Source organism: Eumetopias jubatus, unplaced genomic scaffold (assembly GCF_037043125.1).
Source record: "Eumetopias jubatus isolate StellerSeaLion01/CBP00866 unplaced genomic scaffold, mEumJub1_p1.0 scaffold_11, whole genome shotgun sequence".
In the NCBI taxonomy this organism is placed as follows: Eukaryota; Metazoa; Chordata; class Mammalia; order Carnivora; family Otariidae; genus Eumetopias; species Eumetopias jubatus.
Genome location: NW_028274817.1, coordinates 38781065 through 38798684, shown reverse-complemented (window position 1 = coordinate 38798684; position 17620 = coordinate 38781065). Strand labels below are relative to the sequence as shown.

Genomic DNA, 17620 nt, shown 5'->3' with positions numbered 1-17620 from the left:
GCTGATTCCATAGGATCTTCCTTTTTCTTTAGGAAAGACGTTATAATTCCTTCCTCCTTCTCAGCAGGGAGATGCAATCAGGCAGAATAGAAGGGGTCTCGTCGTAAAGCTGTATTTGGCATCTCTGGACACCTCCAGGCAGGGTGATAGGAGTTTACCAGGCCTCTGCTCATATAACCTCTTTTAAGGAGCTGCTTCTTGGCCTGATGCTTGCACTGCCCCCACCCAGCTACTCCTGCGTGGACAGCTTGAAGACGGAGCACTGGGGGGAAGCCGAGGGTTGCTCCTATCTGCTCCTTCACAGGAGGTCAGCCTGGTGCCTGCTGGACATGGTGCCTGGGTTTCAGATACTACCTGCATCATGTCAGGCAAGGAGGGGGCAGATGGGCATGGAGGCAAAGCTGTGGGATAGATAGGCCTTTCTTTGTCCAGGTCTAACTACACTGGCCTGCCCATCTCCTCACAGGCTCCCCAAGGGGGCACTGGAGAGAAGACCTTCTGCCCCAGCAGAGCCAGATGAGACAGACAGAGAAGAGAGGAGCAAAGGTTTACTCTCCATCTCCCTGTGTTGGCTTCAGCTTCCTGTTTCCCACCTCACCTCTCCCAGGACCCCCTCCCCCATTCACGCTGTCATCTTCACGCCCCTGCCATTGCCCCCCCCCCCCCCGACTCCCTTCTGTCTCTAGACCTGCTCTCGGTGCCCTCCCTCTGGACTTGCCCAAATGCGGTCCCTCCTCTAGAAAGCCTTCCCCTGCTGCTTCTAGAAGTCCGCAGAGGGTGGGCAAGGGTGAAGTAAATAACCTCCAAGGTCCCTGCCAACTGTGAGATTTGGCCGTTTGACCAGGGTCGGGGGCTGGGGATATCCGAGGCTGGTGGCCCAGGCCATCAGTGCCTGACAGCCTCACAGAGAGGAGGAAGACTGCACAGCCAGCCAGCCGAGTAGCCCCTGTTTGGCTTCAGGAGGCTTTGCTGGGAGCCCTGTACAGCCAGAGCCTGCCAAGCAGCCCCCTGAGGGGCCCTATTTGAGCCCTGGATCTTTGGCTGCTGGAAGAAGCTACTTGTTGGGATGTTCCCAGCAGCTCCTGCCCACACCTGCTCCCCCTGTCTGGCCTCCAAGCCTTGTTTACAGTTCAGCCCTTGGCCGACTAGAGGCTAGGATCCAAGAGGAGCGAGAGATCTGGGTGGCCAGGGACCGTCTCCTGGCCTAGCATTCTGTGCCAGAGCACTGCAGCCCAGCCTGGCCTCAGAGAGATGTGTTCACTGAGGGGAAGAATTCAGGCCTGCTGCTCCCTTCCCTGCCAACTCCTCTTTTCCCACCATGACCATTCCCTCCCACCTTCTGGAATTCTCTCCCCTTCCGATTTCCTCCTCTCGAGCTCATTCTCTTGGACAAGAAAAAATACAGCTTCTGGGTGGCCGGGGAATCAGCCCGAGTCAGGATGGTGTCCTGGGTGTCTTCCTCAAGCTGTTTCGAGGTGCCGCCTTGCTCACCACATCCCCATCTGTAAGATGGGGAGGGCCGTCAATGGTGTCCGTATGGCGTAATCACAGTGCCCTTCCCCAAAGAGCTTGATCACCCCAAGTCCCATAGCAGAAGGCTCTCGTTGCCAGCCTTGTGGCCCTTTCACAGCTGCAGGAGACTGAGGGCAGAGCTGGGGTTGGTCCACAGGAGAGAGCAACCTCCAAAGAGCTAATGCAAACTGGAGTCGGTGGCCATGGGTTCCCTGGTGGGCTTGCCTTCCTCAATCCTGTCCCTTCTCCTTCACTGTCTCGGAGGCCGGCCTCTTGTCTCATTTCTCCACTTCTGTGTTTTTCTCTGCCTCTTGTCAGGCCCCCTCCCCCCCACCCTGGCTTTGCCTGGCCCCCTTTCCCGCCCAGCTGTCTTCCCCTCCATTCCTCGTCCTCTCCCCCCCTAGCTCAATCTCTGCCTCTGCCTCCCTCAGCAGTACTCACGGTGGTATGTGGAGAGTCGGGGCTGGGGTCCCCAGGGCTCTCCCGAGGGACACGACAACTCCTTTCAGCTCCTGTGAGGAATCCATTGCTCCGGTTCCCCCTCCCCACCGTCTCTGCCAGGGACAGGTGAGTGGGGGCTAAAATGCAAGGACCTCCCCACTAACTCTGCCATAGCTCAGTGGCAGCAGCAGCTTTAGGCCTTGTGACCCGGGGCGCCATATGGCATCAGCCTCACATCTGGCACAGGCCTCACATCTGTCACTGGGCTGGCAGCCCCAGCAGGGAGGGTTTAGGAGCGGGTCTGGGCCTATTAGACAATATGTCTGAAGTCTACAGGATGTGTAGCCCCTGAGGGGAGAAGTAGGGAGGAGGGGGTGCTGCTTCCCAGAGGGTCCCCTGCGGTGTCTTCCCAGGAGCATCAAGGGGTTGGGCTTTTGTGAGGTGACTCCGGGCTCCCAGGAGTTTGTGGAAGGACAAACAGCCTTTGTCTCTCTACCTGCCCCCTCATGAGCTGCTAGAACGGGTGACAGGTGTTCTCCATTCCAGCCCACTGGGGAAAAGCAACTGTTTAGACAACCAGAAAATGAATCCAGACACCAGCAGGTTTTCCAGAAGATGCCTCTCCAGGCTCAGATGAGGAGGAAGTTTCAGCGCCATGAAGACCTGGAGGAAAAGAGCGAGGGAGGCAGCCCTTGGAAAAATAACCAGATCTTCTACCCCAAGACTGCCAGGAGTGACAAGGGCTATCCCAAGTCATCCTGCCCACCGCCCTGGACCTCTGGCCATTCTGAAAGAAGAGTTGTTTGCCCTTGAATGAAACATTCCTTCCCTGAGAAGGAATAACTGTTAGATTTCCCACCCTCATGCCCCTGAGTGGACTGGAGCCATGCCAGCTTCCATCTCTTCTTAGATCGTAGCCCTCCCGGACTTTTCCTTTCATTCTGTTCCCTCCCTGCCTTTGTCTTGGGCCAGAGACGTTAAGGAGTTTCTCCCACCGGCCAGACTCCCCATGCTGAAACCGTTCTTCCACAGTCTGAGACAGAACTGGCCAGAGGATCATGATCTGTACGCCTCAAAATCACTCCTACCCATGCATCCATCGATCCATTTAGAAAATATTTATTAATCACCTACTAGGTGCCAGGTACCATACTAGGTGGTGGAGACACAATGTTGAACAAAAGAAACCTAGTCAATAGTCTTTATAGACAAATAATCACATAAATGAATATAGATCGTGATGAGTCTCCTGAAGGAAACGAACAGGCTGTAGCAATGGGGATAGCCAAGCCAGAGTTCTCAGGGAAGACCTCTGTGAGGAGGTGACATTTGAGTGGAGACCTGAAGCGTGGAAGATCAGCCATGTGGAGAATGGGGAAAGAGGTTTCCAGAGGAAAAAGGAATACCAAGCGGGAAGGCCTTAAGGTGGCAAAGAACTTGATGTGTTCAGAAACTGAGAAAAGGCCAGCGGGGCCAGACTGTACCAGGCAAGAGTAGGACTAACCCGAGAGGGGTCTGGCGAGGAGGGCAGGAGGAGACCACACAGGGCCTCTCATAGGCCAGGGGAGAAGAATTTGGCTTGTAGCGGGAGAGGTCTGCGGGGTTTTAAGCAGGGGAGTGACAGGATCTGATGTGGACTTGGCATTATCTCCACGGGGAGACCAGGAAGGAGGCTGCTGCCGGCATCCAGGGGAGAGATGATGGTTGCTTGAACGGGGTGATAGCCATAGGGATGGCGAGAGTTGGGCAGATTGTGAAGGAAAAGCTGCCCAGACTTACTGAGGGATTCACTGTTGGGGGCAGGGGAAGGGGTGGTGACGGAAAAGGAGAGACAGGACTCCAGAATGACTCTGAGGTTTCTGGCTTGAGTCATTAGAGAGATGATGGTGCCATGTACTGAGATGAGGAAGGCTGAGCAAGGCCTAGGCTGGAGAGGGAAAAAAAAATCAGGAGTTCAGTTTGGGACATGTTAAGTGTGAGATCCCTGTGAGTCGCCAAAGCAGAGATGTCAGAATAGATCGTTGGAATATAAGAGTTTGGGAGCTTACAAAGGAGGTGGTGGTAGAAGGCCAGTGTGGAATTGTGTGCGTATAGGTTGTACTTATAAGCCAGGGGACTGGTGAGATCACCTGGAAAGAGAGCAGAGGAGGGAAGGCCTGGGACTGAGTTGGGGAGCACAGCACTATGTAGTGATTAAGTAGCGGAGGAGAAGCCCACAACAGAGACAAAGCAAAAAGCAGGCAGAGAGGTCCTTGGAGACTCAGGAGATCGTCACAGAAGTCAAGAGAGGAGAGCACCTCAAGGGACCGGCCAACTCTGCCCAAAGCCAGGGAGAGGTTGAGTAAGATGAGAACTGAGACATGACCTTGAAGGCCATTGGTGACCCTAACAAGGGCAACTCTGTGGAGTAATGGATGTGGAAGCCAGATTATAGTGGATCGAGAGGTAAATGGGAGATGACGAAGTGGAGACAATACGTGTAGCAAAGTCTTGAGCAGTTTTACTGTGAAGGGGAGCCGGACAAAGGGACAGTGTAAGGGGACCGTGGAGTAGAGGGAGGTGGTTTCTGTTTATTTTCTTAAGAATGGGTGATTTCCATCAGCAGGCTAGCATGACTCCAGAGAGGCGGAGAGCTTGATGATTTAGGGAAGAGAGTGAATGCCCAAAGGAGCAAAATCCTTGAGAAGATGAGATGAAGATGGGACCAGAGCATAAATGGAGAGACCTGCCATTGGTAGAAGAAAAGAAACATCCTCCATTCTCATTGGGGGGGGGTGGAAGGAATCATGGATATGGATGTAGGCGGGGTGGAGTATAGATGTGGTGTTGGTAAGATGAAGCGGGGAGCTCTCATTTGATGGTTCGTGTTTTCTCAGTCACATACGGGGTAAGGTCATCAGCAGAGGCTTGTCGGGGCCAATGGGGAGGTGCGGAAGATCGCGGAGAGAGGAGGAGCTCTGATATAGTCATCTTAGAGAGTGAGAAAGTGGTGGCCAGACAGCACTGAGAGCCCACACCAAGCTGGAGACGGTGAATATCAAGTGAAAGCCTTGGACGCAGTTGTGTGCTTTTTCTCCAGCTGCCTTCAGCTACTTGGATGCAGGCATGGGGAATGCATATGGTTGAGTTCGTCAAGGATTGAGGTTTTGCAAGGCAAGAGTAGCCAAGGGAGAAGGAAGGAAGGGAGTTGAAGGTGGGTGCAAGAGAATGATCATAAGGGTAGACTAGAAGCTCTAATTTGAACATGAAGGGAAATGAAGATAAAAAGGAGCTTGGGGGACAGTAAGAAAGTAAATAACTAGGAGAAAGCCTTGGGGAAGGCTCTCGGAGGAGGTGACATTTAAGTGGAGACCTGAAGGATGACACAGTCAACCTGCCAATGCAAAGACGCGAGGAAGAGATTTCCAGGAAAAAGGGAGTACAAAGTGAGAAGTGAATCAGCGATCACGATGCTTCTGAGTTTGCCTGCAGTGGGGGTCCTGTGGAGGGAAACTGGCAGGATGAACAGGGTAGTAGTGAATGGGATGTTGGCGAGGGAGACGGGGGAGGTGGTGCACCCCAATTCTAGGTGATGGAGTGAGTGAGTGAGTGAGTGAGTGAGTGGAGGAGGCAATTGTTGGAGGCTTCCCATCACCATGTGCATGCTCAACTCACCAACGATGACATCAAGAGTTGGAGTGGGCACACCCACTAGGACAGCTATCATCAAAAAAACAGAGAATAGCACCAAGTGTTGGCAAGGGTGTGGAGAAATCAGAACCTGTTTGCATTGTGGCTAAGAGTGTAAAATGGCGCAGCCGCCCTAGAAAATGATAGAACAATCCCTTAAAGAATTCGACCTAGAATTGCCATCTGATCCAGCAGTGCCACTTGTGGGTATCTACCCTGAAAGACATGAAGGCAGGGACTCCCAAGAGATACTGGCATGATCATGTTCATAGCAGCTTTATCCACAAGAGCCAAAAGGTGGGAACAACCCAAGTGTCCACTGACACACAAATAAAATGTAGCACATATCTACAAGTGGGATATTATTTATTTTATTTTTTAAGATTTTATTTATTTATTTGAGAGAGAGAGCACAAGTGAGGGGGGCAGGGACTGAGGGAGAGGGAGAAGCAGACTCCATGCTGAGCAGAGCCAGACGTGGGACTCCATCCCAGGGCCCTGGGATCATTGACCTGAGCTGAAGGCAGATGCTCAACCGACTGAGCCACCCAGGCGCCCCACAAATGGGATATTATTTAAACTTTAAGAGGAAGGGAATTCCGACCCATGCTACGACACAGATGACATTATGCTAGGTGAAATAAGCCAGTTAGAAAGGGACAAATGTCATATGCGTCTGCTTATATGAAGTTCCTAGAATAGGCAAATTCATAGATGCAGAAAGTAAAATGGTAGTTGCTGGGGGCTGGGGGAGGGGAGAGGGGAATGGGGAGTTGGGGTTTCATAGGTCCAGAGTTTCAGTCTGGCATGATGAGAAGGTTCTGGAGATGGGTGGTGGTGATGGTTGCCCAACAATGTGATAAACTCAATGCCGCTGAACTGTACCCTGAAAAAATGATTAAAATGGTACCTTTCATGTTAATGTTATATTTTACCACGATAAAATAAAAAGGATTGGAGTCGATGGGAAGATCACATGTGACCAGGAACTGACATCCTCAGTGAACGTGGGGCTGCCCAGGAAGCTGTAGAGAGCAGTGAGGAGGGAAACGGGGTGGTAGAGGTGGGCGGCAGGTGTGGTCCTCAAAGGATCAGGAGTTCTGGCAAACGGAAAGAAGAGTACTGGCCTGGAGGAAGCCTTGGCAAGCAAGGAGGACACCTACTCCCATGTGCAGGTCCTGAAAGTCTTGAGATTTGAGTGTGAGAAAAAAAAAAACAGCTTCCATTTGAGAGGCCTGGTGGGTCAGTGATGTTTATTCCTCAAGGAACAAGTGAGACCTTCGTTGGGAGAGAAGGGTGAAGGGCACTTTCAGAGAAGAAATTGGCAACGTAGGAGAATTTGCTGTTGACCAAGAGTTCCAGAGGGTACAATGGGAGGGTTGGAAAGGAGGAGAGTGGCATTAGTGTGTGAACAGACCACTGTGGGGACAGGAGAGTGTGGGTGTCCGAGGGACAACGGGAGGCGAGCGGACTTCCTTCTGGTGATGACTGAAGTTACCGGGCCCATAGTGAGGCCCTATGAGCTGAGTCCCCCGTATGGGAGGGTGGACTTAGAGGCGTGTGGAAGTCAGTTCTGAGGTCTCCAGCGTGTCCCCTCCGTTGGGGTGACTCAAGGGAGGCCGCGGTGACAGCGCAGAGGCATGTCTCATTTCACTTGTGGAGGAGGGGGTCTGCTGAATCCTTCCATCCGGTCTCCTCGACGTCACCTGTTGGGCATCTGCTCAGGCCACAGTTTCTTGGCAGAAATGATGTAGGAAAATGAGTTGCTTGATCTCTCCTCCCAAGGCTTGTGTTTCCTCATCTGTAAAATGGGGCGTTGTGGGGCCGGAGTGAGGCGATACGTGGACAATGTTGTTCTCTGCCCCGTCCTCTCTTTCTTCATCCTCCTCGCTTTAGTCCCGGATGTCTCGAGTCCTCAGACTGTCCTTCTGCTGACCAAACTCTTCGGTGGGGCTAAGTAATGCCCACCCTGTCCAGACGTCCCTTTCCTTTTCCCTAATGCAACCTTACTTGTCCTATTTCATATCCATTTAGAGCCCTCCCTATTCCCTCTTGGGATAAATCTGATTCAGCCAGTGAGTCCTTTGTTGGCATGACTTTATGTGCCCTTTTTCCAAGAAAGCATTTGTGTTTTAACGGGGACCCTCGATGCCGTAACCCAGTGGAATAAAAGCCCCTCTGTCCTCCCACCTTATTGTGACCTTCCCATTGTCTGAGAATCGTGTTCTCTTTACATCCTTGCTTCTCCAAGTGTGGTCTGTGGCCCAGCAGCATGGGCCGCACCCTGGAATTTGCTAGAATCTCAGTACTCTAGACCTGCTGCATCGGAATCCTGAGAATCATCGTAGCGACACCCCTAGGTGATTCATATGCGCATGCAAGTCTGAGCAGCACCGCTAGAGTGAGGAGCAGCTAGCCAAAGCAAGGCCCCTTTACAAGAAGAAGAGTTTATGTCCAGGCTCCTTACAAGAGGGCACCCAGAGCAGCTGCTTCAGAGCCCCAGGGACGGGGATCCCATCCCCGACACTAGGAACTGATGACGTCGTCTGGCGGCCCAGCTGCCATGCTGGATCTCTGGAGCTTCTGGAAGGGTCTGGCTCCTGTGATTGGAATCAGAGGCCTAGTTGGCCCCACATGGCTCCAAATCCTGCCAGTTTCGAGGGGAGTGACAAGACTCCCCAAGGAGCCAACCAAATGTAAAGATAAAGGAGCCAAAGGCAAGGAGAGATGGAGAGCCGAGAGCTGATGCCTGGGAATCTAGCTGTGACATTTCTATCTTCCTGCCCAGAAGTGCCCGGGAGAGAGCATTAGCTCCGAAGCAATTCATCTTCTTCTCAGTTCACTTGTCCCTTAGCCATGTCCTGCCTAGCAACAGGTGTCAGTAGGAGCTGCAGCTCGCAGTCTGTCTTTGGACGGCAAGGAGAGATTTGTCTAGCCCACAGAGGAACTAGTATCAGGACGGCCGCGGAGAGCCAGGCCATCTGATAGCTGGATCAGGGACGGAGCTGCCTGGGAAGTGAGGGGACAGAGTACGCTGTGGGGCTGCCTCTTGCAGGCAAGGAGCTGATGGGGGACGGGCCTGGGCTGCAGGGAAGTGGGTGGAGTTTATCTTGGGCTCCCTCTCCCTACCCCTCCGGCCACCCCTCATGAGGCTACCAGTAATGTCACCGCCTCTACATCTGTGTGATGCGTTTAACCTTCCAAAGTGCTTCTGTAGCCATGATCTCATTTCATTCTCCCAACAACGCTTGAGTGCAGGATCAGAGACAGGTTAATTAGGATGGGGGCCGGCCTTCCAGATTCAGCCAGGACGTGGAGTGCTGCTGGCCTCGGGGCTGGCGCAGCCCTGCGGTGAGGACTGAACAGCCAGAGGGTCCAGGACCCTGAGTGGCTGTAGGCAGTGGTGGGGGGGGGGCGCCAGGATGGAGGGCCCCATCCAAGAGAGATTTGGCTCCAGCTGGGCTGCTAATATGCTTAGCCTCCATGGGTCCCTACTTCGTCACCTAGCTTGGAGGCTGGGATGGAGGAGGAGAAGTCACCAAGCCTCTTTGGCAGGATACTTAGAGACTGTGAGGAGATAATGGATGTGAAAGCACCTTTCCGCAGATGAGGTAATGGGTGTAAAAATGAAAAGAAGCACTTGGCTATAAAGTGTCATTATCATTAGGCAGAAAAGAAAGGCTAGGCTTTTACCCAGGTGACTGACTAGAGAGGGCAAGCCTGGAGCGGGGTAGGGAACAACCTTTGTGGGCCTTGGGTAGGCAGGGGTCAGAACAAAGGCATTGCATGCATCTGGAAACACAGAACAGGTCCCAGAAACAAAGCTGTGGGGGCAGGGAGGACCACAAGCTTCAGCTGCTTCATGATTTTGTTCCGGGTTGCCCTGTTGGAAGGGACCAGAAACCAAACATCTTTCAAAGTGAAATTGCCTTCCTCCCCCACCCCCAGGAGGGAAGGCACGTGACCCGTGGACAGCTGAGCTCCTGTCATCGATCACCCGCTTGCTTTCATTGTCACTCCCAAGTCTCCAGGCACTCAGCAAAAATTTCAGAGAGACTGAGCTATGGTCCCTGAAAGATGCAGACCCCAGGAGGGAAGGGCCGACTGCCATTTGCATTGTAAAACGGCCTTCTGGTCTGTTAATGGAGGTGTTTCTTCCCTGACCAGAGATAACTTGGGAAGGCTCAGGCAGTGGGAGGCGAGGGCTGCTTGCTGATTGGCGGGGGGAGGGGAGGGGAGGGTCTAGTTGGGGACAGTTAGTCCAGCTCGGTTAGGGACGGCGCAGGGACGAATGTGCTTCAGGCCCAACCTGGAGACATGTCTGCAGCTCTAGGAGAAGTAGTTGGGTTCCCTGGGGAAGATGAGGCTGCCCATGTCTAACACAAGTTAGACCTTAATTATGGACTTTCGATACTATTCTCAGTTACCACTCTAATTCTCCTGTTTCGTGTACACCTCTCTTTCCTCCCCCACGCTAGTTTGGAAGCTGTTTGAGGGCAGAGATCTGTAATCTGTGTGTCCCTCGAAGCTCTGAGTAGGCACTCAATAAATACTTGTTGATGGATGACCACGAGTCAAAACAGGAAAGCAAAACACTTGTGTCACAGAAGGCTCTTCGCCTGTTGGTTCCTCTGGCTCCAGGAGCATTTCTTTGCATCATTATTGGCGATGCCTTCCGCCCAGCGGAGGCTAAAGTGTGCCCAGCTTCAGAAAAAGAAAAAGGCAGCAAAACTGAGCCTGCAGTGGCCAGGGGACCCTGAGCTCAGGACAGCGTACTGAGTACTGGAACATACGCCTGGGTGTTCCTCTCGAGTGTCCCTGCTCCCCATGCACAGCCCCACAGGCTCTCATCCTCCAGCCTGCCCTGGCTGGGGCCCATGTCAGAAATGAGCTGGTGTCACCCCAAGAAGAGGCTCTTTCGGCGTCAATAGGATGGGAGACAGGAAAGAACGGGGCTCGTTTCGGAAGCAGCCCCGGGGGTGAGGCAGGATGGCAGCTGCAGAAAAGACGTTCTGTGGCTCCCTTCGAGGCCAAGCTCCTGCCTGCCACCAGGCGCAGAAATGAGAGAGGTGCCAGCCTGGGAGGGCCCTGTCCTGGGAGGGTGCCTGTCTTAGGACACTGGCCAGCCCCTGTCCAGCTTCTGAGTGACTCTTCATTGAAAAATGACCATTTGTCCTACCAGTGCGGGAGGGCAGGAGCCAGTTTCTGAATTTGCCTTCAGGGGGGCCTGACCGCATCCTGGCCAGCCCCCTCTTCCTCCCTAAGGTGCGACAGACACCACCCCCCCGCCCCCGCCAAGCTGGCTTGGTTGGGTGCAGCCGGAGTTGATGTGACTGACATTAAGGCAGCTGTGGTCTGTCTTCCTTCCTGAGTCCTTCTATGAGAGAGACAAGCCCCAGACTATGAATTTCTCTTTTGTACAATTACTCTAAATCTCCCGCCACACACCCCCCCCATAAATAGTCCTAAAGTCTAATTATCGAATTTGTGTCCTGATAAACAGCCTAATCGCTCGAAACCATTTGCAACTGAGGAATGCGGTATCCTGAGCTAGCCAACAATCACTCTCCCGGTGTCAGAACCTCCCACCTCTTTTACAAACCTTATACTAGTTTGATTAATCACCTCCTGCCCATCTGAATCTTGTTCCCAAGGGCCCTGCCTGGAACCTTAGTTTTCAGGAATACACACACTGAGGCTAGGGAACTCAACCCCATTTGTTAGATCAGAACTTGCGTGGGGCTTGAGCGGTGCCGAGTCCGGGAGCTAAGCCTCTGAGAGCCTCTTGGCTCTGGTGCCCTCTCTTCTGCCTCCAACTGCCCCGCCCCGCCTGTTGGCCATTCGTTGCCCTCTTTACCTCCTTCCCCGCCTCTGGCACCCTGGCCCTTGGTGTAGAACCATTCTAAAGTCCTCATGTTAATTTTTCTAAGCTTCAACAACTCCCTCTGTGAGCATCGGGAGAGCTGTCTGCAGTCTCTCCCAGGTACTGGGGCGGCAAGGTCTCGCAGCCCATTGGGGTTCACGTCTGCTGGCAGCCACGAGACACAGCTCCCCTGCTTGCCCATAGGAGCCATTTTCTAGTTGTCCCATTACCTGAAGTAAGTCGGCATTACATCCGATTGTGTACGGTAATGGTCCTCCGCATCAGCACATTTGTTTACATATGCCATCTAATCGTTTTTATATAGAACCTAAGGGAGATCAAAGTTTAAAAATCGCACAAGGACTTCATGAAGGGCTACTCTGAAGCGACTTCGCATTCCTTCCCTCACTTGCTTGCCTGTGTCCTGCTGCCTTCCTTGAGGTTTTGGTTTCCCTTAGGGAGCCGACAGCCAGTTCGGCGGGCGCTACCAGTTAACCTTCAGAATAACATGCCTGCATTTAGGCTCCTTCTAGAGTCCCAATATCTTGGAGGAAAGGGCTGACTCTGATGTCAAGTTCTGTGGAAACAGTTTGTTTGTTTGTTTGTTTTTTTCTGTTGGCTCTGGCCCTGCAGACAGTGGCTTTTTCCTTGCCAGACTCCTCTTTCTCCAAACCGAGCTATGAGGGCCGTTGTTGCCTCTGCTGGTTCTAGAGGACATAGGAAGCCAAGCGGGGGAGCTCCCACGTGCCATGGCCAGCACCCTCATCTGTGCCCCCTCCCAGCTGGTTCTGAGGCTTAGTTGCCTTTGCATCTTGTTTTGCTCCCATCTTCCCCTTCCCTCGGTCATGTGATGCAGGAAGAGAGCGCAAATGCTATGGAATGGGAGCAACTGCCAACAGAGACGCTGCGACAAGTGACCATTCGCCGAGACCCTATATATGGCTTTGGCTTCGTGGCTGGCAGTGAGCGGCCCGTGGTGGTGCGATCTGTGAGGCCAGGTAGGTGTTCCTCACAGTGTCCCCCCCTGGCCCCGGCTCCTTTTCCCCCAGCACCCACCCATCTTCCCAAAGAGCAGGGCTCCCCTGGAGGAATTCATGAAGAGCAGGGTAAAGACTTGCCGGCTAAGGACCGTGCGAAGGAGCTGGGCTTTCAGAGTGATCGACGCAAACCACTGAGGCTTCCTGCGGCCAACACAGAGGCTGCAGTTGATGGTTTAGCAGAGTCTCGGTCTTAATGAAGCCTCCCTGTGCGTAGAACCTTCATAAAAGAGCCAGACTGCGTTGGATGACAAATGTCGATTCAATTCCATTCAACAAGTATTTATAGATTGCCTACTCTAAGCACGGCAAGATGGTAGGGAAGGACAAGATGCAGGCCCTGTCCCCAAGTGCCTAACCATCAGGCTGTGGAGACTGGTACCCTCTCACAAGAAAGGTCAGCCACTGACGGCTGGAATCAGGATACGGACCATGGGGGGGGGGGGTGCGGGGAATGAAATCTCCAAATGCCACGGTGGCAGTAACGACAGCTGCCATTGATTAGGTGCCTACTGTGTGCTTTCCTCATCTTGCTTATTCCTCTCAGCCAAGCCTGCAAGGTGAGTCGTCCTCCCCATTTAACCAGATGAGGAAACTGAGGCATAGAGGAAGAGAAATAACTTGTCCAGGGGCACTCAGGTAGGAGGCAGCAGAGCCAGGATTTGGACCTGGCTGGGTCTGTCTGATGCCAATGTGGGAGAAGCAGGGCTTGAATGGGACCAGGTGGGAGGGAATAAGTGAAAGCCCCCACCTGAACTGTGGAATCCTGCCCTCATGAATGAAATGGGCAATGGCCTAAGCGCCGTTTCATTCCACGTCTGCTAGCCATTGACAGAAAAGATGAACAGAAAGAAGCTTTATTCCTGACTTGCTGGGCCCGAGGCTTTAGATGTTTACAACAGTTTTTCACTCAGTCAAGAGGAGCAGCCCGAGTACAAACTGGTCTAGCAGAAATTTGATGAATTTTGCAATCCTCAAAGGAAAAGAAAAAAAAAAAGATTTTTGTAAGCTCCCTTTTCAACTAGAGGGCATAAAGAAAAAAACAATCCAGTACAGGAGTTCGTGGCTGACCTCAGGCTCCCGAGTCAGTCATGCAGTCTGGTGGAAGGTTCTTGAGTCCCTGATCAGAAATCAAATCTGTCCTGCATAAGAGGAATTGGGAAAAACTTAGTAGCAGGCCACCCAGAGCCCCTGCTTTTGGCCTCAAGGGAGACAGGATTTACTAGGGCTGAAGGGAGCCCCTTGGCCTAGACAAGGGGGTCAGCCTCAAGCCATGTGAAAATGAAGAGACAGAGTTGGAGGGGTGGGGACAAAGGAGAGCCACAGGTGAGAGCCACAGAAAATCATGGGGTTGGCAGGCATAGCCCTATAAAGACGTAGGCCGATCCAGATCGCTGCTTCTGGCCCAGGAGGCTCTTAAGGGCAGAGGCTTTTTTGGTTCTGTATTTGAGATAAGATAAAAGATAAGAGGCATCCTAGAGAGGACCAATCACGGTGGGGCCGGCCAGCACAGCATTCCGGGAAAGTGGTAGTAGATTGACGCCCACCACTGCCGTCAGCGTTCAGTTTCATGAGGACCACTTCCATTAAAAGGAAGGAAGGGAGGGAGTGGGGAAGGGGTAGAGTGGCCTCTCTACCAAAAGTTCGGCATGTTGGCAGGAGGAGATAGAAGGAATGAAATGAGTTGAAGGAATTGCCTCCTTGGAGGATAATAACTACCGTCTAGCAAATTCGTACCGACATTAGTCAACCATCTAAAGCGCTGTACACTCATCATCTCCTGTATCCGCCCCACGTTCTTATGAGGTGGAGGCACTGTGATTTTCCCATTTTCCAAAGGAGCAAAGAGAGACAAGGTCACACAACCAGTGAGTTGCAGATTTGGAGTTGGAGTTCAGATCTGGCTGGCTGCCAAGAGTGGGGCCTCCCCCGCCGTTCCCTGCCCCTGAAGTCACTGTGCTATCAGGACACTTGGCCACCAATGCAGGCTGAGTGGTGGGTCTTGCTGGCCGAGCCGCATAGGCCCCCTCAGCACACAGGCCCCACGCTCCAGAACCACCACCGGGCCACGCTCAGGTGACAGAGGTGTTCTGTTATGTTCTTGCTTCTGGTACTGGCATAGCACACTTCTTTGTAGAAAGAGGGAACAGTTGGGATGCAGCCCTGGAAGGCAGGCACGAACAGGAGTCAAGCCTGGCTTGAGAGTGGGACCTGTCAGTAAACATTTCTTTGGGGCTTGAGTGAGGCTGGGCCTGACTTCTCATTCTCCCTGCGTCTCCGAAAAGCTTTTCTCCGAGGTCTTGGCTAAACACCAGATTCAGCACACTCTGTGGCGCCCCTCGACCCCCATTCTTTACCCCAACCAGGAAGGTATGGCCCTCAGACAGCTCTGCTTTCTTAACCTCGACAGTGGAGTTGGGAAGGACAGGAAGCAAATTTCCAACTGTCCGTGATTCGGGGTCTGTTCTTGTTCCCCTCACCTACTGAAGAGTGGCATGTCTCAGAGATGAGAGGAGTTAAACCCTCTGGGTCTTTTAGTCCATCCCCCTGTCTTCAGGCAAGTGACTGCCTAAATCATTCCTGACCAGCGAGTGGGGGTATTGCTCGGGTGAGAAGATTCCTTATCGCTCCTCGGACCTCAGCAGATGCCTCGTGGTGAAAGGGAAACCCATGTCCCTCTTTAGAACCCAGCCAGGAAAGTACGGATTCACCTGGCCTGAGGGCCAGGCCTGGGCTTGGGACCTTTTGCTCCCACACCACTGGCAGCCACAGGAGGTCCGAGCTATTCTCCTTCTTCGGTCTTCTGCCCTCTGTCTGGCACAGGCAGCCGTGGCACGAACAGCACCCCTGCCACCAGCCCGCACGGCCTGCACTCTTTCCTGCAGGCTCTACGGTCCCCACTGCAGCTCCCTCAGGCACTGGTGACCCCTGCCCAGACCTGCGCTTTCCCGGCAGTGGCCCCAAGCCCTCATGCCTCTCTCCTCTCCTCTGCAGGAGGCCCCTCTGAGGACAAGCTCCTGGCTGGTGACCAGATTGTGGCTATTAATGAGGAGGACGTGAGTGAAGCCCCCAGGGAGAGGTTCATAGAACTCATCAGGTAACAGGGGCCTCTTGGGCCTTGGCAGGAGCTGAGTACTGATCCCTCCCTCCCCTGTCCCACTAGTGGCATAGGGCTACCATGGTCCTCCCTGGCCCTGAGAGGGAAGCCCTGCAGGCTGAGCAGCCCTGACCAGGGCTCCTGGCTACCCAGGACTTCCGAGGCCAGCCCTGCCAGGGCCCCAGGGTCCCTCACACTCTCTGGCTTAGCCTTCTCCAGCGATGTGAACAGAGAACAGCCTTCTTCAAGAGCTCATCTCGCCTTCCTCACCCTTACTAACCCCCCTCACCGAAGCCCCTTGGTCTTTGACTTAAAGTGCAGGGGGACAGACCCAGTGAGCGATGAGAACCAAAGAGGCCATTAAAAGAACACTCTGGAAAAAAACAAAAAAGAACACTCTGAGATAAGCACAGTGTGAGCCAGGTAGTGTTTCCCACGTCTCCATACCCTACTGCACCAAAAACAAACAAACAAAAAAACAAACAAAAAAACCTGAGGAGAAGAAAATCTGAATCCCTGGCTAATGGGTTGAGGAGGGGAACCTGCCATTGTGGATTCTACTTGCTGTGTGTGTGACCTCTTAGTGCCCTCTACAGATGGGGGCAAGAGAGAGAAAGAAAGGAGTGTCAGGGGGACTCCCACCATCTGTACAGGGGAGTAATCATGGTGACTTTTCCCCTCCTCACCCCTACACATGCCACACACATACACGCTATATACATATAGCCAATCCCCTACCTCACACTCCTACCACACACGCGCACGCACGCACGCGCACTCACGCACACACCTCCTTGCATAGACGTGTTGATAAAGAATAAGAGGATAGAGGTGAAAGCTCTCAATTCCATGGGTTGTCTTCTGCTTTGGTGACCTTGGCTGTCTCCTCCCAAATGGACCTATGTGCTCTCTTGCTCTCTCTGTCTCTCTGCCTTGTGTGGTCTGCTGTATCTCTGCCTCCATCTCTTTCAGGCCCTCTCTTGGTTTAGAATGTTCTTCATCTCACTCGTCTTTCTCGGTCTCCCAAATCCCACCTGTCCCCAGCGCCCCTCCCCCCCTTCGAAGGCAGATTTAGCACACTTGGGATGGAACAGCACCCTCTCGCTAGGTCTGGAAGCATGTGGAATGCTCCCTCCCGAAGTCCAGGGCAGGTCTTCCTCGAGATGCTCCCCTCTCCAGCTCACATCTTGAAACGTGTCTGGTCCCTAATGACGTTTAGTTTGTCTCTCCTCCAAGTTCAGTGGTCCATTGCATCCCCCCCCCACCCAACTTCACCCTTGACCCTCCACCACCACACCAAAATGGGGTAAGTCCTTCCAACCCCATCGAGGGCGTGTTGGGGTTCTTTCAGCCTGACCCTCCAGAAGTGTTTGCTCTGCTTCTAGTGAATATCTTTGTACCCTAGAACAGGTAGCCCAGTTTTGTGAGGGAGTCCAGAGCTCCTCCAGGATCAAGACAGAGCTCACTCATTTGATAACCCTGGGGGCCAGCAGATTTTTATTATTTCATTCAGTCAATGAATATTTGTTATCGAGTGTCTACTGTGCACCAGGCACTCTTCAAATCACCGAATATACAGCAATGAATGACAGAAATCCCACTGGAGTTTATGTTCTCGTGGAAAGAGACGCACCTTAACAATAAACATGACAAATATGTAATTATATGGCATGCTGGAAGTAGAGGAAGGTTATCAAAGGATAGAGAGTGGATCGGGATAAACCGGGTCCTGGAGTGCTGGGCATAGTGGTGCTTTAAATAGCCTGGCCAGAGTTAGCCTCATTGAGAAGGTGGCAACTAAAGAAAGACTGAAAGGAGGGAGGGTGTCGGAGAGGGAAGAGCCAGTGCAAAGGCCCTGAGGCAGGAGTGTGGTCTGTCGTGTTTGGGGAGCAGGGGGGAAGCCAGGATGTGAAGTGGGGTAAAGAGGGGAAGACCTGTAGCCCCCAGTATAAGGACTTCGGCTTTGTTCTACGTGAAATGGGGAAATGTGGCAGGGGCTCG

General features: G+C 53.0%; 1 protein-coding gene across 1 annotated transcript in view; it reads left to right on the top strand.

The window, feature by feature from the left end:
• The first annotated feature begins 12327 nt into the window (after positions 1-12327).
• Positions 12328-17620, top strand: part of FRMPD3 (FERM and PDZ domain containing 3) — a 57173-nt gene continuing 51880 nt past the window's right edge. Inside the window, exons 1-2 of the mRNA XM_028089761.2 lie at positions 12328-12483; positions 15517-15619. Coding sequence (XP_027945562.2) covers positions 12336-12483; positions 15517-15619 — 251 coding nt within the window. The 5' untranslated portion in view covers positions 12328-12335. The remainder of the gene's footprint in view (positions 12484-15516; positions 15620-17620) is intronic.